The sequence below is a fragment of the Telmatherina bonti genome (genome assembly GCF_933228915.1).
Source record: "Telmatherina bonti genome assembly, chromosome: 19".
NCBI classification, from domain to species: Eukaryota; Metazoa; Chordata; class Actinopteri; order Atheriniformes; family Telmatherinidae; genus Telmatherina; species Telmatherina bonti.
This window is the reverse complement of record NC_136617.1, coordinates 31,532,790-31,555,999: the sequence shown is the minus strand read 5'-3', so window position 1 is coordinate 31,555,999 and position 23,210 is coordinate 31,532,790. Positions and strand designations below refer to the sequence as shown.

Below are 23,210 nucleotides of genomic sequence, written 5' to 3'. Positions count from 1 at the left end.
CTACAGAGTAGCTGAAATGTTGTTTTTAATGTTTTCTTTAAAACATCCTTAAACAAAATAATATAAATATAAAATTATGTAAATATTTTATATATTTCATCCAATATAAGTATACATTCATAAACTGAATTTACATTTAGATTTACACCATTTCATTCCTCCCACAATCCCATATTCCGATGTTAATTGAACCCCATCCGTTACGAGCCAAAGCATATTCGTCAGTCACTGTCGCCTTGACAACTGCAAGTGTCGTAGAGATTTCGATTGGTTTGCACCAAAAACCGTATATGAAAAAAGGATGGAGCATCTGGCGGTTTAAAGTGAAGCTATGCAGAAGTGCATAAAACTGCAGTTCCCCCTTCATCCACTAGGGGCTGCAAAACAGAGCAAATCCCCATAGACTCCCATGTTAAAAAGACCAACTTCACAGCAGAAATAAACATGTTTACAGTAGAAATAAACATGTTTACAGCAGAAATAAACATGTTTACAGCAGCATGTTTACAGCCTGGTTCAAAAATACATTTTCAGTTTAATAGATCAGGTTTACCTTCATGACAACTGAGTGGGGAGTGATTTTATTTTCTAACTCCTTCATTTAAAAGTAATTTAATCTTGAAATTTGACACATTTAGGGGCATGTCCTTTTGATTGACAGGTACCCGATCTCCCACTTCAAGTCAGAAGAACGTAGAAGAACCGTAGTTTTTAGCCAGTTAACAATGTGACTTAGCTTTAGCCCGCTTACCTCCATTAGCTGGTTAGTTCCTGTTATATCCGGATTAGCTCGGTTAGCTACAGGCAGCTCAGAGTTCGCTTGATGTCAATCATCCACCATGACGCTCACAGCCCCCCTCTCAGCTCCACCTCTTTGTCCATATTTGTATTTTCTGGTCGAGACGACGCGCATGCCCCTGCCAAGATGGCGATGGTAGGAACCGCCCACCGAGCTTCAATTCAGCTCTTCAGAAACCAACGGGTGATGTCACTCAGGCTCCGTTCATCTCTTTATATGCAGTCTATGGTTTGTTAAAAGTTTAATAAACTAAACACGAATGACAAAGTGCTGTATTTCATTTTTTTTCTTAACCAAAAGTACTTTGCAGTGGTTACGTGGGTACGTGGCTGAAAAACGTTTACAAGAGATACTGTGTTGCAAAAAGGTTGAGAACCGCTACATTTATTATGAAGAATAAACTGATTTAATTTTCAACATGTTGCCAAGAATAAAAAAACTACACAAATAATCCCTTCACCAGTACCATACACTAGGAATTCATTTTCTAATGTTCATATTCCTCCCAGCAACAAACAGACTAAACAAATGGGAGTATGCATTATATGTCGTCACTGTACTGGTCATCATAAATAAGCTTGTCCTGTCATTGGCGTGGCATCTTTCATCGATGTGAAGTTCTTACTTGTAGATACCTGCATGCACAAATGCCAGCTGTACCGCAGGGAGAATGAACGACAACACCCGTGTTATATTCTCACAGTCCTGCACTCGTTCCATGAGTTTACATTGCTGCTTTAGTTTGTCAAAGTCCCAGATTCAAAGCAACTTCATTAGCTGTTAACTTTTTATAAATGGCAGAGGGATTAGTCATGGGATTTACATTATAGCATGTCCAGAAAGAATACGCAGGTATCGTTTCTTCAGAAGCGCTACAGGTCATTAAGGTTAATTTATTCATTCATTTTCCAAACTTCTTAATCCAATGAAGGGTCGCGGGGAAGCTGGAGCCTATCCCAGCAGTCTTTGGGCAAAAGGCAGGATACACCCTGGACAGCTCGCCAGTCCATCACAGGGCAGTCATTAAGGTTAAATGATTAATTATTTAAATAAAAATAAAAAGAGACAACAGATCTCTGAACGTCTAGGGGCAATATGCAGGTGTTGAGGCACCTTTAACCTGTAGGATCCGGTTCACTTGTTTCTGATTTCACAAAGAAAATGCTTTAATTTGAACACAAGCATGATAAAAACTTATAATTAACATACTTATATGTTGTTGTTTTGCCACCACTTTCAGCTCAGGTGTTCGTCTATAAAGAGGCTCGGCGGTTTTAAAGACAAGACTCTGTTACCTCTGCTGCAATAGCAACGAGACAAATCAATACTTTTCTAGTGAGTCCAGGAGCTTCTTTATTTCACTCTCTTCTGGTAAAAGTCCATATTTTTCATATCAATAAGAAATTAGGGTTTTGGTATGTTAGTTTGTCAGCTCCAGCCCTTCCATGACTCAGTGCCACAGCTGCATCTGGTGGGGGCTGTAAAAAGGCTCCATCATCTCCAGCGGCCATGCCTCCTCCTTATCCGCCGTGCCTTTCGGCTCTGCCGGATCGCTGCACACGGGGACGCGAATACAAACAAAGCTTGTTTCCATGGTGACCACCTTTCCCTCCCAAAACACTTGTACTGTTTTTCTTTATGGCAGCAGAGCACATAATGCACCAGCAGTCAGTGATCCAGCATTGTGGGAATGTTACCCACTCAATTGTTTCTTTCTGTCAAGTATTCCAACACCGCTCGAACTTTTTTTTTTCTTTCTCTGCATCTGCAGGAGTTTTTTTTCCTTCTACTCTATGCATGTTTTCATGAATAATGTGATCCCTAGAGGGCGTTTTAGCCCTGTTTGCTGTCTGAGGGTAGGTTAGTTAAAGTTCAGCAGTGGAACACCGAGATCTTTTCTCACTCACATGTCCTGGTGGACAGATTGGCTCAAACTGCTCCGTCCTCTTGGCACAAACTCACACATTCATGCTTTATTCTTGTTAATACTCTGGAAATGTGCTTCACCTGCAGTCAGACTGTACTGCACACAGATTTCTGCCACTCACAATGTCAACATCAGCAACTGAACACTCAGTTAGCTGTCATGGAATTACTAAATTCACATATAACAGCACATACAGTGTAGTATTCTTATTAATATTATCAGTTGCAGCATCATTTTCCTGATTCAGGGGTTCAGTTGGGGACTTGAAATAGCAGAGATGAGCGACCGCTTCTGTTGTAAAGCTTCCATCCTGATACATTAAAAATCTCCTGCACAGGCGTTCTGTGATGACAATGTGTGTGCAGTTATTAGCTTTAAGGATTCGGGGTTTTTTTGTTTTTCTTTTTCTGGCGCTCGAAACATTGAAGGCGGTGATAATGGAGCAGAGTTGCCTCCGCAGCTGCTGCAAACAAAGGGTTACTGGGAGTCAGCCGCAGTCTAAAAATAGACCGTTGCTCGCGCCTGCCTCCGTGCACAGCTTTATGGTTCTCCGCCCTTAAGCTCCTGCACGTGAGCTAAAAATAACTCTCCTTTTTCTGACAACGCACACACACACACACACACCCTATACGGTACATGCTTCACTCTCGGCTCGTCCCCAGTGACATAACGCAGACGCCAAGATGCCGAACGGCTCTTAGAAAATGTTGATTGCAAATGATTTTCTGCTCTGCAACATGCAGCTCGGGGCACAAGTGGAAGACAACACGTTGCTGTCAGCATGCCGGCAGTCACGCAGCAGCAGAGAAAACCTGCAGCACGAGGACTCTGCAAAACATCTCACATCTGCACACACCTCAAACAACCTTTAACAGTAGCTGGGGAAACATCCCGGAAGCAGAAGATTATTCCACTGCTTTTTCCTTTTATCCTGATGGTATAGTTTGTTTTGTTGTGTGCGTACGTCTGAACACCTCTAAGGTGTCTGAAATGACTTCCGGCTGCATGGTGATCTGATAAAAGGACCCCACATGCTTTAATGTGATTATCATATACTTTTGGTGTGAGGCAACACAGCATTTAATTAGTAAGGGGTCATTTCACCGTGACCGTCTCCTCTAAGCTGGGGTTATTACTGCCATCAGAAAGGCTTTGCTGCGACTGCTCGGTGATAATTAGCAACACGGTGTCACAAGTCACATCCTGGGGACGAGATGGTATTTAAAGATTTAAAGAAAAATGATTTACTTTTGATTTTTTTTTTTTTTTTTTTTTTAAACGTGACAAAAGTCTTAACTTAAAAAACAAAAACAAAAAAAAAAAAAGAAAACATCCCAGCCAAAAGCTTTCTTGTCTTGTGGCTTTCAAGTTTCAGTTTAATCAAAATGCAAATTTCACTTTCGTTGCTTGGTTGTACTAAAATCTTTTGTCCTCACTTCCAAGCGATGAGTTAGTGTGACTGTTTCTTCTCTGCGCGGTTCTGCGTGGGTGTTTGGATGAGACTTAGTGTGTCCTCATCAGTAAATTCAGCATCATGACCTTCTTTCTACCCAAAGAATCAGTTTGATGGAAGTTTATTTTGTTTTGCTTCCTGAAAGTCTCGTCATGCAGAATACAAGCCGACTTTCATTCTGTAATGTAGAGATGTTTAAATGGGAGGATTATTTATCAGGACATGAGCTGTTTGTTTAGAAAAACCTGAACAACCAAGGAAAAACTTTGCACAAGTGCATTCATGTCCTCACGTCAATTTAAAATTTAAACAACAAGCAGATTGACTTTTTTATTCTTGTACCAGGTTTGTCTCGGACAAATCTAGGTATTACTTATGACCTAATAAAGCCAGTATTCACAGAATGTCTTTGTGTTTTTGTCATTTTAATCTCCATCACTTGTGTTTGTGCCTTTCGTCACACATGCAAACCCAGCTTTTGGTCAGTAAAATGAACTTTAAAGATAACATTTTGCACCCAGCATCGGTGCTGCAGAGCTTTCATCAGACAGGCTCGTGTCGTAACTCCTCTGTTTACATAGTAGTGGTAGATTTGATCAGAATATTGCATGTTTTCCGCTCATTGGACAATGAGTGCTTTATTTGGAATTATTCCTTCGACTTGCTCTTTATCAAGTAATGCACGTGACGTTATCGCGTTCACTACTCTCATTGCAAGGAGGGGCATCTTGCTCACCTGGAAGCAGCAATCTCCACCAAGCTTTATTAAATGGATTAGAGAGATAATGTATTTTCTGAAATTGGAAGAAATCAGATTTACCTTAAAAAGATCGACACAACAATTCTTCAAGGCCTGGACCCCTTTTTTTTTTAAACTATTTTAGGGAGCTGCAAATATCTCATAATGAGTGGAATGCTGAAAATAAGTAGTTTTTTTTTTTTATTTGTAAATTTATTTTTTAGTATTTATTAATTCAATATTATTTTTATTTCTTTTATTTTTATTTTTTATTTTTTATTTAGGTTCTTTTCCTTTTTTTTTCTCTTCATGACTCTTGTCATGTGTATATATACATCTTATATACATCATTATTCTCATATGGTTATCTTATTTTTTCACTATTTTGTAAATATACAATTCGTCACCTGAGGGCATGTGCAAACTGCAAAAAAGAAAATGTTTCTGTAACTGAACCCATGTTATGTTGACAAACAATAAATACGTAAAAGTAAAAAAAAAAAAAAAAAAGAAGAATATTGCATGTTTACATGTAACTCTGACCATAGTAACTGATGACACATGCGGGCGTCACGGCGTCGTGTTCATGGTGTTGGGGTTCGGATCAACAACTTATGCAGCATTCTTCTAAGGAAAATCAGCTCCAGGATCTCCAGATCAGTCCCCAACACAGAACCAGACTTATTGATCAGATTGTTCTGGTTGTTATGCTGCTGACTCAGCAGATTGCACTTTCCACAATAGATCTTCTATTTCAACATCCTTATGCAGACATGGAAGGAGTACCTCCACCTCCATCTCTTCTCCCAGCAAGGAAAAAGTGTTTTTCTTCATCTTAATTCTTCCATATCCATCAATCATCTGGTGTTTAGTTCAGCTGTAAGACGATGCTACGCTGTGACCGACCAGTTACTCAGTTTCATGTCCATTACTGATACAGTCTGCTAAATAACTACTCCTTGTAAGTAACTGAAACATTATCTTTAGAGATAAGTAAAGTCTTTAGCTTTATTTATTTGTTTTCTGAAATGCTGTGGGGTAGGTGACAGTTATCAGTGAAGATCTGGAAGAAGTGGAGTGGGAAGGTGATTTGGACTGGGATTTTGGAAGAGATTTTCATCATCGCCTCCAGCTCAGCTATGAGGATGTGATTACAAGCTCTGTTAAACCAGTCTGCAGATATATGGCTTAATCCTTGAAAGTCTCTACAATCAAATCAGTGGGAGAAAACCAATGGTCGTGGTGCTTGAAGAGCTTGGCATTTCATTTACTGTTTCAAAAGAGCGCAATGCCACGTAATGATCCAGCAGAAACAACATAAGTTTGGTTAGGGAATTGTAAATCGATTTTTCACTTGGGCAAAGCAACATTTTCACCATGTGTGGGTTAAGTCGACCCATATGCAGGACAAAGAGGCAGACTGAAATCCTGTGTATAAAAACCAGGTCCTACTGAAAGATTTAAAGACTTAAGATGTTCAAATCTGGATTGAATTATTCCAGAGTTTGTAGATGTTTAAGCGATCAAAATATTAACCTTTTGCACATAAGCAGTTGTTTGTTTCAAAACCACATCATACCAGGTCCTGTTTACAATTACTGGATAGTGATTGAACATCATATCCACCTATTATTAATTATTAATTTTTGGTGTGTGTGTGTTGGATTTTTTAAATATATGTAAGTCTTTGGTCTGTCTGGGGCCAAAATGGTAGGTCATCTGTGTTACGGTCCCTAAACAAAACCACAATACAGCTCAAAAATAGGAACCATGACATACAAGAGAGACCATGCTAGACCATGTAGACCGCCAACAATCAACATTAAACAAAAGTTTCTTAAAAAAAACCAAGGGCAACCAAAAGAAGAGGGAGCCCCAGCTGAAATAAGCAAAGAAGGGAGCAGTCACAAACCAGCCACGCAATGGGCCGTAGGATCTGGAATGCTCCCCAAACAAAAAGAGGATCAAACCACAGAACCAAAACCGAAAACTGGACTACCTGAGACTCCCAGCTCAAAACAACCAAACGGAACTGGTGGACAGGTTGGCAGTGACCTCTGCCTGAGCACTGCGCACTCCTGCCGTATGTCCATCCCAGCATGCCACTGCAGAGGAAATAAAAGCCATAATGACACACGGCTGGAAACAGCAAGGTGAAACAGCTGACCATGGCACGCGCAACGATCTGCAATGAAACACAATTATTTGGGGTTTTGAAAATGATTCTAGTTTTTATGTTTTAGTCTAAACAGACTCTGTTTTAACTGTTGTTACTTAAGTACTGCAACAAAAAAAGCATAACGGTGTGTTCAGACCAAACGTGTTTCGAGCATTTTTGTCGCTCGACGCTGGTCACTAAACTGCCATTTTTGAGTCCGAAAAGCCCAAAACGCTCCCGACGAACCTCTACATATATATATATATATATATATATGTGTATATATATATATATGTATATGTATGTATTGTCAAATCGCCCAGCCCTAATTGTTAGCAAATGATCCTCCAGCCTTAGTCCTTCCACATGCGGTCATACTGGGAAAATACTGGACTGGTTGAACAGTTTAACTACTAATCCTGACATTTGTCTTCAGGGAATTACGTAGCCTCAAAAGAAGCAGCTGTGCTAAACGTCTCTGAAGACGTAAAGCCAAAAGCTGCAAGCCCCTTCTTTACGGTGTGTTCAGACCAAACGTGTTTTGAGTGTCAAAAACGCTGAACGCTCATTGCTGGTCACTAAACTGCCACTTTTGTGTCCGACACCACTAACGCTCCTGCCGCGTTTGCCGCTTGTCTGGAGCGAAAAAGAGAGGGGGAAAGGTGGCGCTTTCCTTCCGGTCAGTCTGAATGATGGTGGATTCAGTACAGCGATGGCATGGTTTTATTTAATAAATAAAACTAGAGAACGTTGTCGTAGGGCAGTGATAGTCACTGTTAATGCAACAAGAGCCGCCTCCCCCACCAAACAAAGCGTTGCTAGGCAACGTATCCTGCTACGTTGCCAAATCAGTAACATTCAGCTTTTTAGCAAGGAATGGTTATCCTAAATATTGCATGGAGTAATGGCGTCTGAGCCCCGTGTCTGGCTTCACCCCAGAAATCCTCCAGGGGCTGCGAGCTGATTGCTCTGATTGGTTGACGCCCCACGTCAAGTGGCAAAACTTCACCATTGCCCATCTCTGGCTTTTGACGCGCGTCAAACTTCTTAAATTTTCGGCGCATTCTACGCGGAACGCCAACGCCCAATACGCTCCAAACACGACGCGAGAAAGCTCGACGCCCCCTTGCCGCGCCTCAAAATAGACTTTACATGGAAACCTGCCGCTCTTGATGCTCTTGACGCGTTTGGTCTGAACACACCGTCACAGTGGCATTCAGAGTCTTGCAGGCATTATAGACAACACAGCTGCATTTGTCTTTAACAAATCTCTATCATGCCTCTGTTGTTGTTATTTCATTGTAACACATTTGTTTCAGTGTAGAAGCCTGAAAATCTTTTAAGTTCACAGTAAAATCAACACTAAACTTGTTTAGTTTTAGTATCTGAGTGACATTGAGAGTATTAATTTGTCTGTGACTGTCTCGCAGTAATTACCTGCCAGAATAAAAGCAGTGCCAGACTGTATCCACAGTCTGTTTGGACTCCTGCAACATGGTATTTTTAGACTCTGTGTGTAACGTGTGCTTTTGAAGATGACTGAAAGAAACGCAGCGTCCATTTGAAGATGGGACTTCAGTCAGTGACATAAACCTAGTCCCACTAATCTTCAAAGGTGGATGTGTTTAAGAGTGGAGCAGCAGGAGCTTCTCTTTTTGTCTACAGAATGTTTTGAAGTCTTAATTGTTATTTAATTTATGTTGCGGCTTTGTTGTAAAGGCTGTGAAATGATAATTGCATTGCCTTTCCTCCTCCACCTCACTTTGATGTTTGTGTGTCTGGACTTGTGTAATTTCATTTAAGACTTGCAAGGCTGTAAACGAGACAGGTGACTTATCAGATCATCTGTAATGATGCCTTTGCTGATAGAGAAGCAATAAAACCAAAGCAGGCTTCATACCTTTTCTCTTTTTCTTCCCCAGATAAAATTTTGACAATGCTAAAATACTTTTTCTTTCATTTTTAATTCCTCGCTGATGGCACTAGTGGCTTTGGGAGGTCATAACAAAGCCTTGGCCAGTACAGCCCATCCTTCCTCCCTGCCATTGACAGAATGACTCCGCAGGGAGACGTTGCAGCCTTTAAACTGGAATCTTGAGATGAACCTACTGATCAATACATGGATTCACGGTGGACGTGTGCAAATAGGGGCTCATCTGTGGAATAATTTCACTGTGGAATAATATACATTGGTCAGCATTCTTCCTGTCAGAGCTGCTGTTTGAGGAAAACGATGCCGTTACTGGAAACTCCTCCTGCGAGTTGGTTCCCTGCAGAGCTTGATGGCTTGGTAATTTGCAGTTAGCTTCCCACCCCAAAGTCACATTGTGTCATCCTTCTGAGTGGGGAATGATAAAAGTAGTGAGGGAGCAGGTTTTTCTTTAATATATATCTATATGTATGCATAAGCATTTATCCATCCATCCATCCATTTTCTAAACCGCTTAATCCAATTCAGGGTCGCGGGGAAGCTGGAGCCTATCCCAGCTGGTTTTGGGCGACAGGCAGGGTACACCCTGGACAGCTCGCCAGTCCATCGCAGGGCCACACAGAGAGACGAACAACCACTCACGCTCACACTCATTCCTAGGGGCAATTTAGAGTAACCAATGAACCTAACATGCATGTCTTTGGATGGTGGGAGGAAGCCGGAGTACCTGGAGAGAACCCACGCAGACACGGGGAGAACATGCAAACTCCACACAGAAAGGCCACTGACCAAACCCCTCTCCAGCCAAGGATTGAACCAGTGACCTTCTAGCTGTGAGGCCACAGTGCTAACCACTGTTCCACCGTGCAGCCCATAAGCATTTATGTATGTCTATATATATATATATATATATATAATTTAAAACAAAAAAAGTGTTCCTTCACCTACCCCCGTGTGGTCTGGATGGCTGTTCATCTCAATCTCAGGTCTTCAGGTCTTATTCTGTAACTGTACTTGCGGTACTTGAGAACAGTTGAACAGGATCCTGGTCCATTAGAATGAACTCACCAGCAGTCCTGTTCAGCTTCTACGTGCCTGATGATTTCCATCATTGCTGGCAGGAGGGGTTGAGTCTGTAGGCCGTTTAGGTCTGGCTTTTGGTCTCCTTCCCTCAGTGTCAGTCTGGAACTACATGGTGTGTCTATGGATGCTAACAGCTAGGGCTGTGACTATATGCTTCTGTCCCGATTCTGATTTTTTTTGGGTGCCAATTCAATTTAAATTTTGATTCTCACTTTTCTTTGATATTGAGGGAAAAAAAAAAAATGACGAGCAAAAAAAGTACAAAACTTTTTTTGCTCGTCATTTTTCTTGGTTTCAATTAGGAAAAAAACAACATAGCTGCCAGATCATCATTCTGCTGCTATAATGCCCAAGATGACAAGTAAAAAGATTCATAAAAATAACAAAAATTACTAAGAGTTTATAATTGATTATGTTTATTTATTTGGAAAAATGAAAGATTTTTTTAACAAAGAAAAAAACCCAAAAACATTGTTAAGCAAAAAAACCCCAGATATTCAATCTTTTAAATTTGATGTCCTACTCCTACTAACAGCATGGCTAGCCATGCATAGTTGGCATGACTGTCGACTTTATTTATGAATTTGATGTTTCTGAGGCACAACTGAAAAAAAGTGTCAGAAAATGCAAGTGCGTTGTTTAATTAGACAACGGTAATGCCGGTGCAACTGTGCAATTTTAGAAATCTGACTGTCGGGGAAATGCTCCCACTGCACGACCGGGTTTGACACTCGTACTCTATTTGATCCTACAACATGTGTACTCATCCTGTATGACTGCTGCCACGATTATTGACAACCACGACTAGTTGTCGGCGTCAGTCGGCGTGTGACGGCATGACGTGCTCGAGTGTGAACAATGAAAAACAAAGGTTCCTAGTTCCTATGACAACCACAGCGTGCCTGACAACTAACTCCAGGGCAGATGCTATTTGATTCCAGGAATTGTCCTTCATCCGTCTGTCATCGTATGCTACAGAAGTCACATCAAAAAGATTTCTGTGTTCACTCCATAGCTCTACTAATCTCTCTTCTAGCAGCTGTGTCCACCGCACACGTCTGAAGTTGGGATTGCCCGCCATTGTTTAAAGTTCCACCGGTGTCTTCTGCACAGGTGTGAACGTAGAATCGTGACGTAACCAAGCGGCAACCTCCAGGCGGTAAAAAGTGAAGCTTATGCGGAAGTGCACAAAACTGCAGTTCCCCCTTCATCCACTAGGGGCTGCAAAACAGCGCAAATCCCCATAGACTCCCATGTTAAAAAGACCAACTTCACGGCAGAAATAAACATGTTTACAGCCTGGTTCAAAAATCCATTTTCGGTTTATAGGTCAGGTTTACCTTCATGACAACTGTGGGGGGAGTGAATTTTTTCTAACTCACCCGTTTAAAAGTAATTTAATCTTGAAGTTTGGCATATTTAGGGGCGGGTCCTTTTGATTGACCGGTACCGATGTCCTGCTTCAAGTCAGAAGAACATAGCACAACCACGGTTTTTAGCCAGTTAACAACGTGACTTAGCTTTAGCCCGCTTACCTTGGTTAACTTGGTTAGCTTTTAGCTACAGAAAGTTCGGAGTTCGCTCGATGTCAATCATCCGCCATGACACTCACGGGCCCCCTCTCAGCTCCACCTCTTTGCCCATATTTGTATTTTCTGGGCGAGACGACACGCATGACGCTGCCAACATGGCAAGAGTAGGAACCGCCCACCGAGCTTCAATTCAGCTCTTCAGAAACCTACGGGAGATGTCACGGAGGTTTCGGTCCATATTTTTATATACAGTCTAAGGACGTAACACCACTCATACTGTATGAGTTACGACAAAAATTTCTGACATGCCAGAAGTGTGATCGGGAGGTCGCAGCATTATCGTTAGAACTTAGCAGCAATTAATCCTTCCTCGTGAATGTTCTCATACTGTGTGGCTTACGACTTCCCAACCAGACATCCCGACGCTACGATGTTACCACAATGATGCAGCATGGTCTGTGACAGCAAAATTGTGGTGAAATCCCCTCGAAATCACACATTGTTCGCCCGGCACAGAGAGAAGCACAGTCTGAACCAAGAAACTAGTCAACTTTAGCTGATGGTCATGCTGAACAGTGGACACTATATTCATATTCTGTTTAAATGGAAACTTGCTCACCTCCAAAAACTCCTGCCTATAATCGTGAATATTGAAGTTTTGGTCCACTTTAAATTGACTCTGGTTTGCTTCCTTGAATAATTCATTCATGAATAACACATTCATTTGTGTCAACGCACAACTCAGGTAAAGCATTATTTCAAAGTCCAAACAACGATTTTACTTTTCAGTATTTGTACTGCCACAAACTGCTTTTGGCCGTTGCCATGTTGAAAGTGTGCCTCCATGGTGAACAATGGATCCACCAAGTAGCTGCCGTAGGAAGAGAGGCTGCCTGTTGGAGTTTAAGCGGCTGTACCTGTTTCTGAACCAGCAGATGCAAAAGTGTCATAAAGTATAGATACTTGTGCTAATTATTATCTAACTAGAGACTACATTTTAGTGTTGATGAGTATTGATTGTTTTGACAACACTATCTCAAAGATGGACCTTGTTTTAAGAGCTTTCGATGGATTGTAGACACGTTATGATATGCACTTTAACTGGTGGAAAATGTGTTTGTCTCATTGTGTTTATGTGTGTGTGTGTTCTCATTTTCCGTGAACACAGGTGATAAAACAGGAAATGGGATCATTAGTGATCTAGAGGAGGTAATACTCTCCTGATCTCATAATATCTCAGATACCGAGCTGCGTCATTATTCTTTGGTGGTTATGCACATCACACAACCACATTCACATCATAGACATTTTATCCATCATTTTTACAACAGTTTTACTGATGAAACTTTGATATAACAACTTTTACATAAAGTCTTCCCTTCCTCATATCTGCTTGGTATTCACATTACAAGTAACCTCTATGGTATTTTTTTTTTTTTTTTTAAGTGATCTAATCTTCCTTGAAAACTGAAAAACTACTGGTAAAAATAACAATCTTTCCCATCGTCTTGTTTCCGCTACAGTGTAGGTAGCACCAGAGTCATTCAGAGAACAAGCAAATTAACATTTTCATCTTGTAATGGAGAGCCTGAATGCTCTGAGGGTAATTGGAGGTAATTTAGTAAATTGAGTAATTTTAATGAGTGAAGGTACTGTCTGGGGTTAGGTTTTAAACATACGGTTGGAATCCTGGATGTAAGACTTGATGTAACATCAAGCAAAGGACACATGTGACTCAAGTAACTCAGAAAAGACCCATAGTAAAGAAGGGGAACTTTCCCCTGAGGCTGTTTGCTCAGATTAGATACATAATTTAACACTTTTCTTACAGTATAAGCAACTTGCATTGGTTGTCTACATCAGAGAACTATGAACGGTTTTAGTTAATATCTACAGATGGTGGTTAAATCTATAGTTCATTCATTCATTCATTCATTTTCCCAACTGCTTAATCTAATTCAGGGTTGCGGGGAAGCCAAAGCCCACCCCAGCAGTCCCCGGGCGAAAGGCAGGGCACACCCTGGATAGCTCGCCAGTCCATCGCAGGGCTAAATGCATAGTTTTGCATCTCAAATTTTCATCCCTGTTCCACAGTAACCCATAAGCTCTAACGGCTTATATGGATTCATAAAATTATTTTGCTGTTTTGAAATCAGTTTTGACCTTTTAGTGTTGCTGAAAGTGTCAGAAAAGTTCTTTTAAGTCATATTTACTCTTTCTAATATTGTTTTCTTACTGTGAGATCTGGGGTCTCATGAATAACTTTTCTGTATGCTCAAAACGGGGCCTGAAACTGGCGTACGTTTCTTTTCATGTGAAGTTAGGGATTATAAAACAAACTTTCGGAAGAATGCGCCGTCCTTCACGCAAACTCTGCCCCAGGCATACCCTAGTTGAAGAGGCAGGGGGGAAACTGCCAACACAGGTGGTGAGGAGGGGAAGAGAAGCCACACGTCATCACGTTTTCCCTTGGACATTTGATTTTATGCCATATAAAACTAGACATCAGAACCATCCATCCATTCATTTTCTTAACTGTTTAGTCCAGTTCAGGGTTGTGAGGAGATGGAGTCTATCCCAGCAATCATTGGGCAAGAGGCAGGTTACACCCGAGAGAGGTGACCAGTCCATCACTGGGCCACCACAGAGACAAAACCAACCACTCATGCTCACACTCACTCCTACGGACAATTTAGAGTGATCAATTAACCTAACATGCATGTCTTTGGACTGTGGGAGGACTAAAAGAGGACCCACGTGTACATGGGGAAACATGCAAACTCCACACAGAAAGGCCACAGTTCAAAGCCCCACAACATTTCCTTTTATTTGTCATGCCAGTACTGTGTCTATCAAACAAAATATTCAACTCTCATCCTCAGTCACCAACATATAGATTTCTGCCTTGGTGAAAATGCATTTAATAGATATTTTCTTCGTGTTTCTCATTGTAAACCATTAAATAACTTTGATCAGCTGGCTACACATTATTTATGAAGTGCCTTACATCAACCATTAATTGTTAAATATCAGCATGTAGAGGACAGAACATAAGGTGGAACCTTGTGCACAAACATCTTGGTGCAGGTGTGATGCAAACCAGCCAAACTTGTGCAAAATGTCTAAGGAGTCACATTAGCTTTGGTCTGCAGCCGATTAACTTCAACTGGCTGCATATAGCTTCCACTAAACAGCAAAATAACAGACATAAACGAGAGGGTCTTGGCTGCAGAATGAGGCAGGGCTCGATATTGGTCGGGGCTGGATGTCCAACCCCGCCCCCTATACATTTTGATTGGATTAACTGTAACACTAACTCTAACCACGCCCATTTGACATCCAACTCCGCCCAATATCCAGGCCCGCCACATTCTCCAGGCTGCAGCCGGGGATTATTGACATCAGCTGCAACCTTCTGCAGCTCATCAGCCACTCACTGCTGTTGTTTTGTATAAAGCTGGCTAAAAGATGTGAAAAAGTTCATCACATTTGGTTTGCACAACAGGCAAAGAGCTAACTTACCAGTCTAATAATACTGGGCAAAAAGAGATTTGTTTTCCTTTTCCACACTGTTCTTTCATTGGACTCCAACAAGCAAAATCTTTGCCAAATTTTATACCTTGGAAAATAGTCATTTTAGGATTTTTCGACTCTTGGAAACGTTGATGGTTGGTCATAAGTAATTAGTTTTTGACACTGAAGAATATATCAAATTCATTGAAATCACTGCACTTCAGTACAGTTTTATGTACAGGTACTTAAAAAAAATTTATTATAATTTTGACACTTAAGTCACTGTGAATGTCTTAGCCATCTCCATTGTTGCCTTTCAGCTTGTCAAAGCTTTTTTTTTGTTAATTTCTCTCACAGGATGGCCATCCAGGTGGACAAGTTTGACTTTGACAGCCTGCCGCCATTGGACCAGGAGACTGTTCGCTTCAGTAACCCTAAGCAGCTAGAGGAGGAGCGACAGCACGCCCAAGGCTGCCAGATCAACAGCAAGCTGGGGATCTGCTGGAATATTATATCCTTTGAAAGCCTTTATGTGAATCATACAGTAGGAAGTTTAGGGTTAAGGTTTTTATATCCTGAAATAGTTGCATGTTCTTTTTTTCAAGGCTTTACCAGCTTTTCATCCTCTGAATATTGTTTGTCGACATCAGCCTGTTCAGTGCACATCTGGATCTTTTGTCTAGAGGCTTCCTGGCCAGCAGGGAACTTGTTTGCGTGGAGTGACAGATGGAAAAACCAAATGGCAAGCTGTTTTCTTCCTTTGGCTCCCTACGAGTTTATCTGTAGACATGAAATAGTGATGCAAACATGAATTCACTGGATGAAGCAAAGTTTTTGGTTTATTGTCCATCTTGTCATCTTTAACATTACCATCAATATATTGCCTTTAATAGGATAAACACTGGCAAACACATCTACACCATTGGACATCGTCTGTGTTTTAGTCACATTTCAGCTTGTTAAATACATGTAGGGTTTGTCCAAGTATTGCCAACACCACTCCTGAACCCAGTTTTACTCATTTTCCTTTATGAAATGAAATCAAATGAAAAGTACCTTTATCTGCATACTCTTTTACATGACCTTTTTAGTCTTCTTTCTGGGGCTTATAGCTTCTTGTGGAGACAACAATGCTGGCAGTTGGACGAAGTGTTTGTAGTGTTTGTTATTATTATTTGTTTACCCAGAAGTTTACAGAATGAGGCAATTCAGCAGAAGACACTTTCATCGCTGTAGGTTTGTCAAGTCCGTAAAGATTGTTGAGGGTTGAAAACAAAATGTCCCTTGTTTTAACCTTTTATATTTCTTGTTATGAATCTGAGTCAAAAGCATAAGCAGGTAACTGAAGTGTCACCAATTTCAGAATTAGTTTAGGTCTAAGTCAAATAAAATCAGGTCATATTACTTCCAAATCAAGTAAGGTTTCGTCCAAGTGAGATCAAGTCAAATTTATGTTTGAGTTAAGCCGGGATAGGTCAGGTCCAAGTCGAATCAAATCAAATCCAAGCTGTGGATTGGATTTATATTGTGTTTTTCAAGGCACTGAACATGCTTTACATTGCTTCCATTATTCATTTGCTCCTCATTCATACTTGTTCATTGTAAGCCACATGTGTAGCCAATGTTACTCTGGAGCAGACTGAAGGACCCACTACCTCTCCAACCACTCACACACACCCACTAATCATACACCAGTGTTGCCAACACTGGAGCCAAGAAGGGCAAAGTGCCCAAGGATATGAAAGGATTTTTACTGGGCTTTGTACTGCCAACCTTTCAATCATTGGACGGTATGCTCTACCACCTAAGCCACTACTCTCTAAAGTCAAGTTAGGTCCACATCAAGTTAGGTCCAAACCAAGTCACACAGAGTAGGGTCAAGTCAAATGCAGTTAGGTCCAACTCACCTCATTTTATTTGTCAACTACAGGCATTTGCAGATTTGTGATTACCTGTTTTAATGCCAGTCCATTGTGATAGAATGCAAATTAGTTCAGTTATGAACCATCCATTCTCTCATCCATTTATCCATTTTCTGTACTGCTTATTTCAGTTCAGGCCTTTGGGGAAGCTAGAGCCTATCCTGGAATTAGCTGAGGAGAGGCAGGATAAACCCTGGACAGGTCGCCAGTCCATCGCAGGCATGAACCAGTTTTGAACCTATTCAATGCTCTTTGCTGTTTGAAGTGTTTTTGCCCATTCATAAAAAGTTGCTTAGTTAAGGAAACCAATAAATCACATGAAATTTTCATTTCCTTCCACTCATCTGTCTGAAGTCATTCACAAATTGCTGGACAACAGTGGAGAGGAAAAAATTCCCCCAACAGGAAGAGACTTTCAGAAGACCCAGAGATCATGTGGTTTTATTAACAGAGGCAACAACTAACAGCTTAACACCAAATTAGGAGTAGCTGCTTCAAGAAAGCAAATATAAGCAGAAGATTCTTGTTGTCCCCACAAAAATGACATTATTGCTTTTCCCCTCCTGCTAGTGTAACTATCTCATTCATATTTAACGTTTATAGAGAGATTTACCTCCACATGTGTGCAGAAATCTCTTTTCTGTTGGAGGTTTTCACTTCCAGTCCAAACATCTGATTTTTTTGTTTTTTATATATTAGATGCACCCATTTCCTCTCTGCCTCTGGGCTAATGGTGCTGCAATTTGAGAGCACATTACATAATTAACCGCAGGCTTCATCCATCATGCTTCATATCTCATACTGGATGGTACTTATACATTTTAGAATTTAAGAAGTGCCTGTCAGATTGTTAGTAAGCATCACAAGCATCTAATGATGAATTCAGTCTCTGCCATTCTGATGTTGCAATGATCTCTTTTTTTTTTTTTTTTTTTTTCATTTATGAGGGCGTAAACACTCCCATCATTATGGGCATTGTTTTATCTCTCCATGATGTGGCAGTGTGTGGGCAGGAGTGAAGGAAGAAAATGTCATGTTGTGTTCCCAGCAATCTCTTTTCAAAAAGAAAAAGAAATGACAATAATCATCACAATTATAACAATTTTTGAATTTCTTCTGAAGCTGAGCGGTGCGTAGATACACATGAATCATTCACAGGATTAGTTCTGAAAGCTTCAATCTTGATGTACTTTAATGTCTACTTAAGTATCGCCGTCTTCCTCCCATCTGATCTCAATGCAGTGTGACAAAGCTGCCTTGTCACAGACGCCCACACCCACACCCACCGACCTGACTGTGTCCTGGGTCGTCAGGCCCCCAGCAAATCTCCCGCAGTCCTACGTAGCCACTTTAGTCTGGTCATGCCACCTGTCAGGTAGCAGACTAGTAGGGGTGCACTCCTAATGGTTTCGCTGCCAATACTGGGAGCAGGTTATGGGTGGGAAAACTTACCAGAGTGTCGTTCTACATCTGCTCGGGGGTTATTGAAAGCTGGGTTAAGGGGTTTACCTTGGTTATATGGCCGAAGTATGTCGCAATGCGACAGTGACGTCACTCTCGTGACAAACTAATCACCGCACCGTGCCAAGTATTATGTTCTTTTCTATATGTTCAACTCTTGGAATGTGTATGTGGTTATGTTCATGAACTCTTGTCTGTGTTGCTTGTCTATATTGTCTATATATTGTTGGGTGCAACTTGGGGAATCCTGGTTATCTGTAGTAATTGGGGAAGTTCCTGGTGAGGGGCGGGGCTTTGTGTTTTTAAGACGCTCATTCAGAGTAGAACGAGGTGGAGAATGAGGAGTTAATCGGAGAAGAGTTGTGTGAGTACTAAAGGGGAGAGTAATTGATGGTTTGCTGAGCGGGAAACCATTGTAAATAGAAGCCTGTAAAGAGTGTAAATAGGTGGCTGGTCACTGTAAATATCGCTGCACAGTGGAGATTGGAGAGCACAATAAAAAAAACCACCTCGGAAAATGAACATCGACTTTGTGCTGTACATCAATGTATAGCACAAAGTTACATGTAGTCAAACTTCTAAGACCCATCAATCACCCCACAACTGGATGTAAAAGATGCACTGACAGACACCAGAGGAAACCCAAAGAGGCTTTTTTTTTTTTACACTAATTTAGATGTAAATTACAAGTTTATTTACAGGGAAAAATGCATGAAACACATCTTCATAAAGTTATACAAACTAAATGACATGCATACAGGTTTCTGAGCAGGTTTCCTGGGTGTGTATATCAATGTGTGTGCATGTGTGTATCTTTACATGTGTACAGATCATCGTGTACATCCATTGCTGAGTGGAATCTAGGATTATTGCGTTAGATACTAATAGACTTGTTTCGGTTTGTTAGAGCTAGGTTAGTTTATACCTATTGAAAAAACAGAGTGACCAAATGGTGTTTTATGTATTGCTTTAGCTGTTAAATTTGACCTAAAGAGCCTCACGCGTGTCTTTTTATTTGAACAAAACAAAAGCATGCTGCTTTATGACAGAAAGAAGTGCACTAGTCTCATTAGAAACTGGGCTTCTTTTCAAATAGAGCTGATTTGGATGTTGAGTTACTTACTAATCCAGTGTCAGTGGACTACTGCATATCAGATTATCCTAAAGTCCAGTCCTGATGCTCATGACTGATCATTTTCCAGCGCAGTATAAACGCTACTCAGCTGCTGGAATAGAACAACAACAGTCTGCTTGAGGGTACATTTTTTTCCTTTCATAATATGAAAAACAAGAGTAATGGGAGATTTGATTATGGTGCGTATTGTTTTCAGACACACTTGCTTGGCCTTGAGCAAAGTAAAAGTCACTTTAATTTGTTATTTATGAGCCGGCTGCAGTATTACTCTTGTTTTGGCGATTGTGTTTAGTAGTGATTTGATTCGAATGGGTTTCCTATATATAACATCGCACAGTCAGTGAGAAAACTACAAGAGATGAAAAAAGTAGTTAGTTCTGCATGTGTGTGTGTGTGTTCCCCTTGAGGAGGTCACAGCCATGTTAATAAATCATCCATGAATACAAGGTGTGGAAGTGCAGTTCTGTCTCAATAGCAGACCAAAGCTAGCTCTAAATATCTCTGTATCAGTGAGTAAAATTGAAACTCTCTGTAAAGCTGTCACAGCCAGTGTCATACATCCAGGCTGCACTTTGTATGAAACACTGCAGCCAGCCAGAAGCAGTCACATGTAGCGCTGAATTAAATGGACACCAGCACAGTTTAAGACTTATTTCAGTGTGCAGATCACCTTCAGGGCAGCGTGCTCAGCTGTTCTCCTCAGGCGGCACTTTTTCCATGATTTCTAAACTTAGATAGAAAGAACTTTCTGTTGAGGCATCTCTGCTAGTCCTCCTTGTGTTAAGGCAGTGGCACAAGCCATTGAGCAGCTGCCAATATACCGCAGCTTACATGGTTTAACTCTAAAATAAATGGCTTAAAACTTTATGCCGTTTTTTTTTTAAACAAATGTAGATAGGCTAAATCTCAAAGCAGCGCCCCGGTAAACTTTTTGGGCAGTAAAATTGTGCTGCTTTGTTGTTTGTGCCATGCAAAAACTTATGGGCAAGCAGGAAGAACTCACTGAATGTGCTGCTTGGTGGTTCCAACTGCAGTGTTTATAATATATAAGAGCTGAAGATGTTCATCTGTCTTTCCTGTCCTCTCCACCCCAACCAGTCGAGGCAGATGGCTGCCCTCCCTGAGCCGGGTTCTGCCGGAGGTTTTCTTCCTGTTAAAAGGGAGTTTTTTCCTTCCCACTGTCGCCTCGTGCATGCTCAGGATCAGGGATTAGATCGAAGTCATGATTTAATACAGTCAGTTGGTTTCTATTAGCTAGGCTATTTATGGATTGGGTTGAAATGATGCCCTGAGACAACATTGTTGTGAAGTGGCGCTATACAAATAAAGCTGAATTTTATTAAATGGGACCAGCATTGTCGGAATACAGTCACCTTTTCCATCACTGTGTACACTTGCTTATCATCAAACTGAGCATCATAACAGGGAAGAGAAGGGATTTAAGTTAGTTGGACCATGGCATGGATGTCCATTCCTTCCCAACCAATACGTCTTCTGACAACTTCCTCAGATGCTGTCATGTCAAAGTTAAGCTAAACCTGAAAAATGCTTCCAACACTTTATTGAATCTCTGAGCCAATAATCAAAGCCAACACGGTGCTAACAAAGTGTACATTAAGTTACTTGGGAGTGTTTGTTTATCACTCTGTTCATATGACCCATAATCTGACCCATGTTCACATCTACAAGCAATGTATGTAATGTCACATTTCCTAATATTTATTGGTCTCCCTGACAACAGCTTTGTCAAACATGCTGTTGGGCAACATATTTGCATGACATAGCAGGAGGAAGATACGCTACTTTAGCATCACTTCATCTTTGTTCTTCATCAATGGTTTCTGACAAACATCACATCTGAGTTTGTTCTTACTTTCTGGCAATAAAAATATGGCTTTGTCTTTCCTACTTTTTTATTCCTTGCAAGGTTGATTGCTGCTGCAAGTTCTTCAGTTTCTTCATTAACTGTTATACTGTCAGCCTCTGAAACAAACATCAGCTTCTGGTGTCTCGTTGCTGTCAAACAGCCATACCAGTAATCAGAACAAGGCCACTGGTCGTTGAATGGTGGTGTGAATTATAACAACTCAGAATTTGAGTTTTCAAGATTTCAGCTGAAATATTTCCATCACAGTTTAGCCTGTAGATGACTCCTGATGCCGTCCTTCCCTCTGTGTGCGCTCTGTATTCTCCATCAAAGGTTAATAGACACAGGTTTAGAGCTCTGAGTGCTTAATGCCTGAGCCATTATTCCAAATGTCAGCTGTGTAAATGATCAGCAGTGTCCTTATCATCACATATTATCTAGATAATTGCTCTCTGACAGCTGATTTCTTTTGATGCACTATTCATACATTGATATCCTTCCCTGCGGTCAGTTTACTGCTATCAAAACACACTCTCTGTGTACCTTTGAAATCTCTATGAATCCATAAAAAAGACATTAGTTAATGACGTCTGATGTTGGCTGCTAAGTTTAAGAGTGAATCTTAAAGCTTTTGAAATTGATTTGTTGTTTTAATAGCACTCATCTGCAATCACAAGTTTAGTGTATTCTATAGTTATTACATTATAATAGAGCTTATGATTGTAATTTAGTCTATTCTTTTTAATTTAATTTGTCCTGTTAGGCATCATAGCAAGCAGAATGATGTTTTAACAATAACAATCATGCTCATAATCGTAATAATAATACACTTAATTAATCTCTATTGGGAAATGTGGCTCTACATTTGACCCATCTAAATGCACAAAAAAGGAAGGAAAATTTGCAGATATGAGGCTCACTTTGACACTGAATTGCATATTGATGCTTGACCTGAGGGAGGCATCAAAAGAATGGAGGGATAATATGAATAAAAAATGGATAAAAGAAGAAAGTTAAAAGGAGGAAAAAAAATGCAAAAGCTTGTAAAGATCAGCAACAAACTGTTCAAAACCAAAAGAGAAAAACTTCTTACACTTATTTACAATTAGTGCCTCTCTCAGGAAACAAAGCAGACAATGATCAGGAGCATCTTTTATTATTCTACTCCAGGTATAATAATTCATATAAAATTTTTTGCAGCTTTGTTTTAACTCTGTAAGCAACAAACTGTTTACAGAAGCAACATCTGCGCGTTGATCCTGCAGGTCTGAATGCAGTTGAATGTCTGTTTAAGCTGGAGCTAAACCAAGTAAAAACGAGCTAGTTGTGGACTACATGTCAGCTGCCTTCAGAGAGCCTGAGGTATTGCTCAAGACCACTTTCAATGATTATGGGAAAATATGGCTTCTTGGAAGCAAAACAAATGAAGGTTTGAATACTTTTCCACCTGTCTGTGTTTGTGTATTTTGTGCAGCATGTAAAATATGTAAATATAGAGCAGACTTCCTTATGTTAAGATGCTTCAAAGATTCTTTATCCACGCTGTTGCCCTTAACGACACCCACCCATCTCTGCAGCGTCATGGAGAAGCCAGTGTGGAGGGAGTCCTCAACCAGCTGGTCCTGGAGCACCTACAGCTGGCTCCTCTGCAGTGGGGTGAGTTTCTAATCTGTGTGTCTGCATGCCACTTT

General features: G+C 40.7%; 1 protein-coding gene across 1 annotated transcript in view; it reads left to right on the top strand.

Moving 5' to 3' along the window:
- The window catches only part of trappc9 (trafficking protein particle complex subunit 9), a 292,239-nt gene that overhangs the window by 177,914 nt on the left and 91,115 nt on the right, over positions 1–23,210 (top strand). The window contains exons 19-20 of the mRNA XM_079258776.1: positions 15,492–15,645; positions 23,085–23,175. Of these exons, the coding sequence (XP_079114902.1) occupies positions 15,492–15,645; positions 23,085–23,175 (245 nt within the window). The remainder of the gene's footprint in view (positions 1–15,491; positions 15,646–23,084; positions 23,176–23,210) is intronic.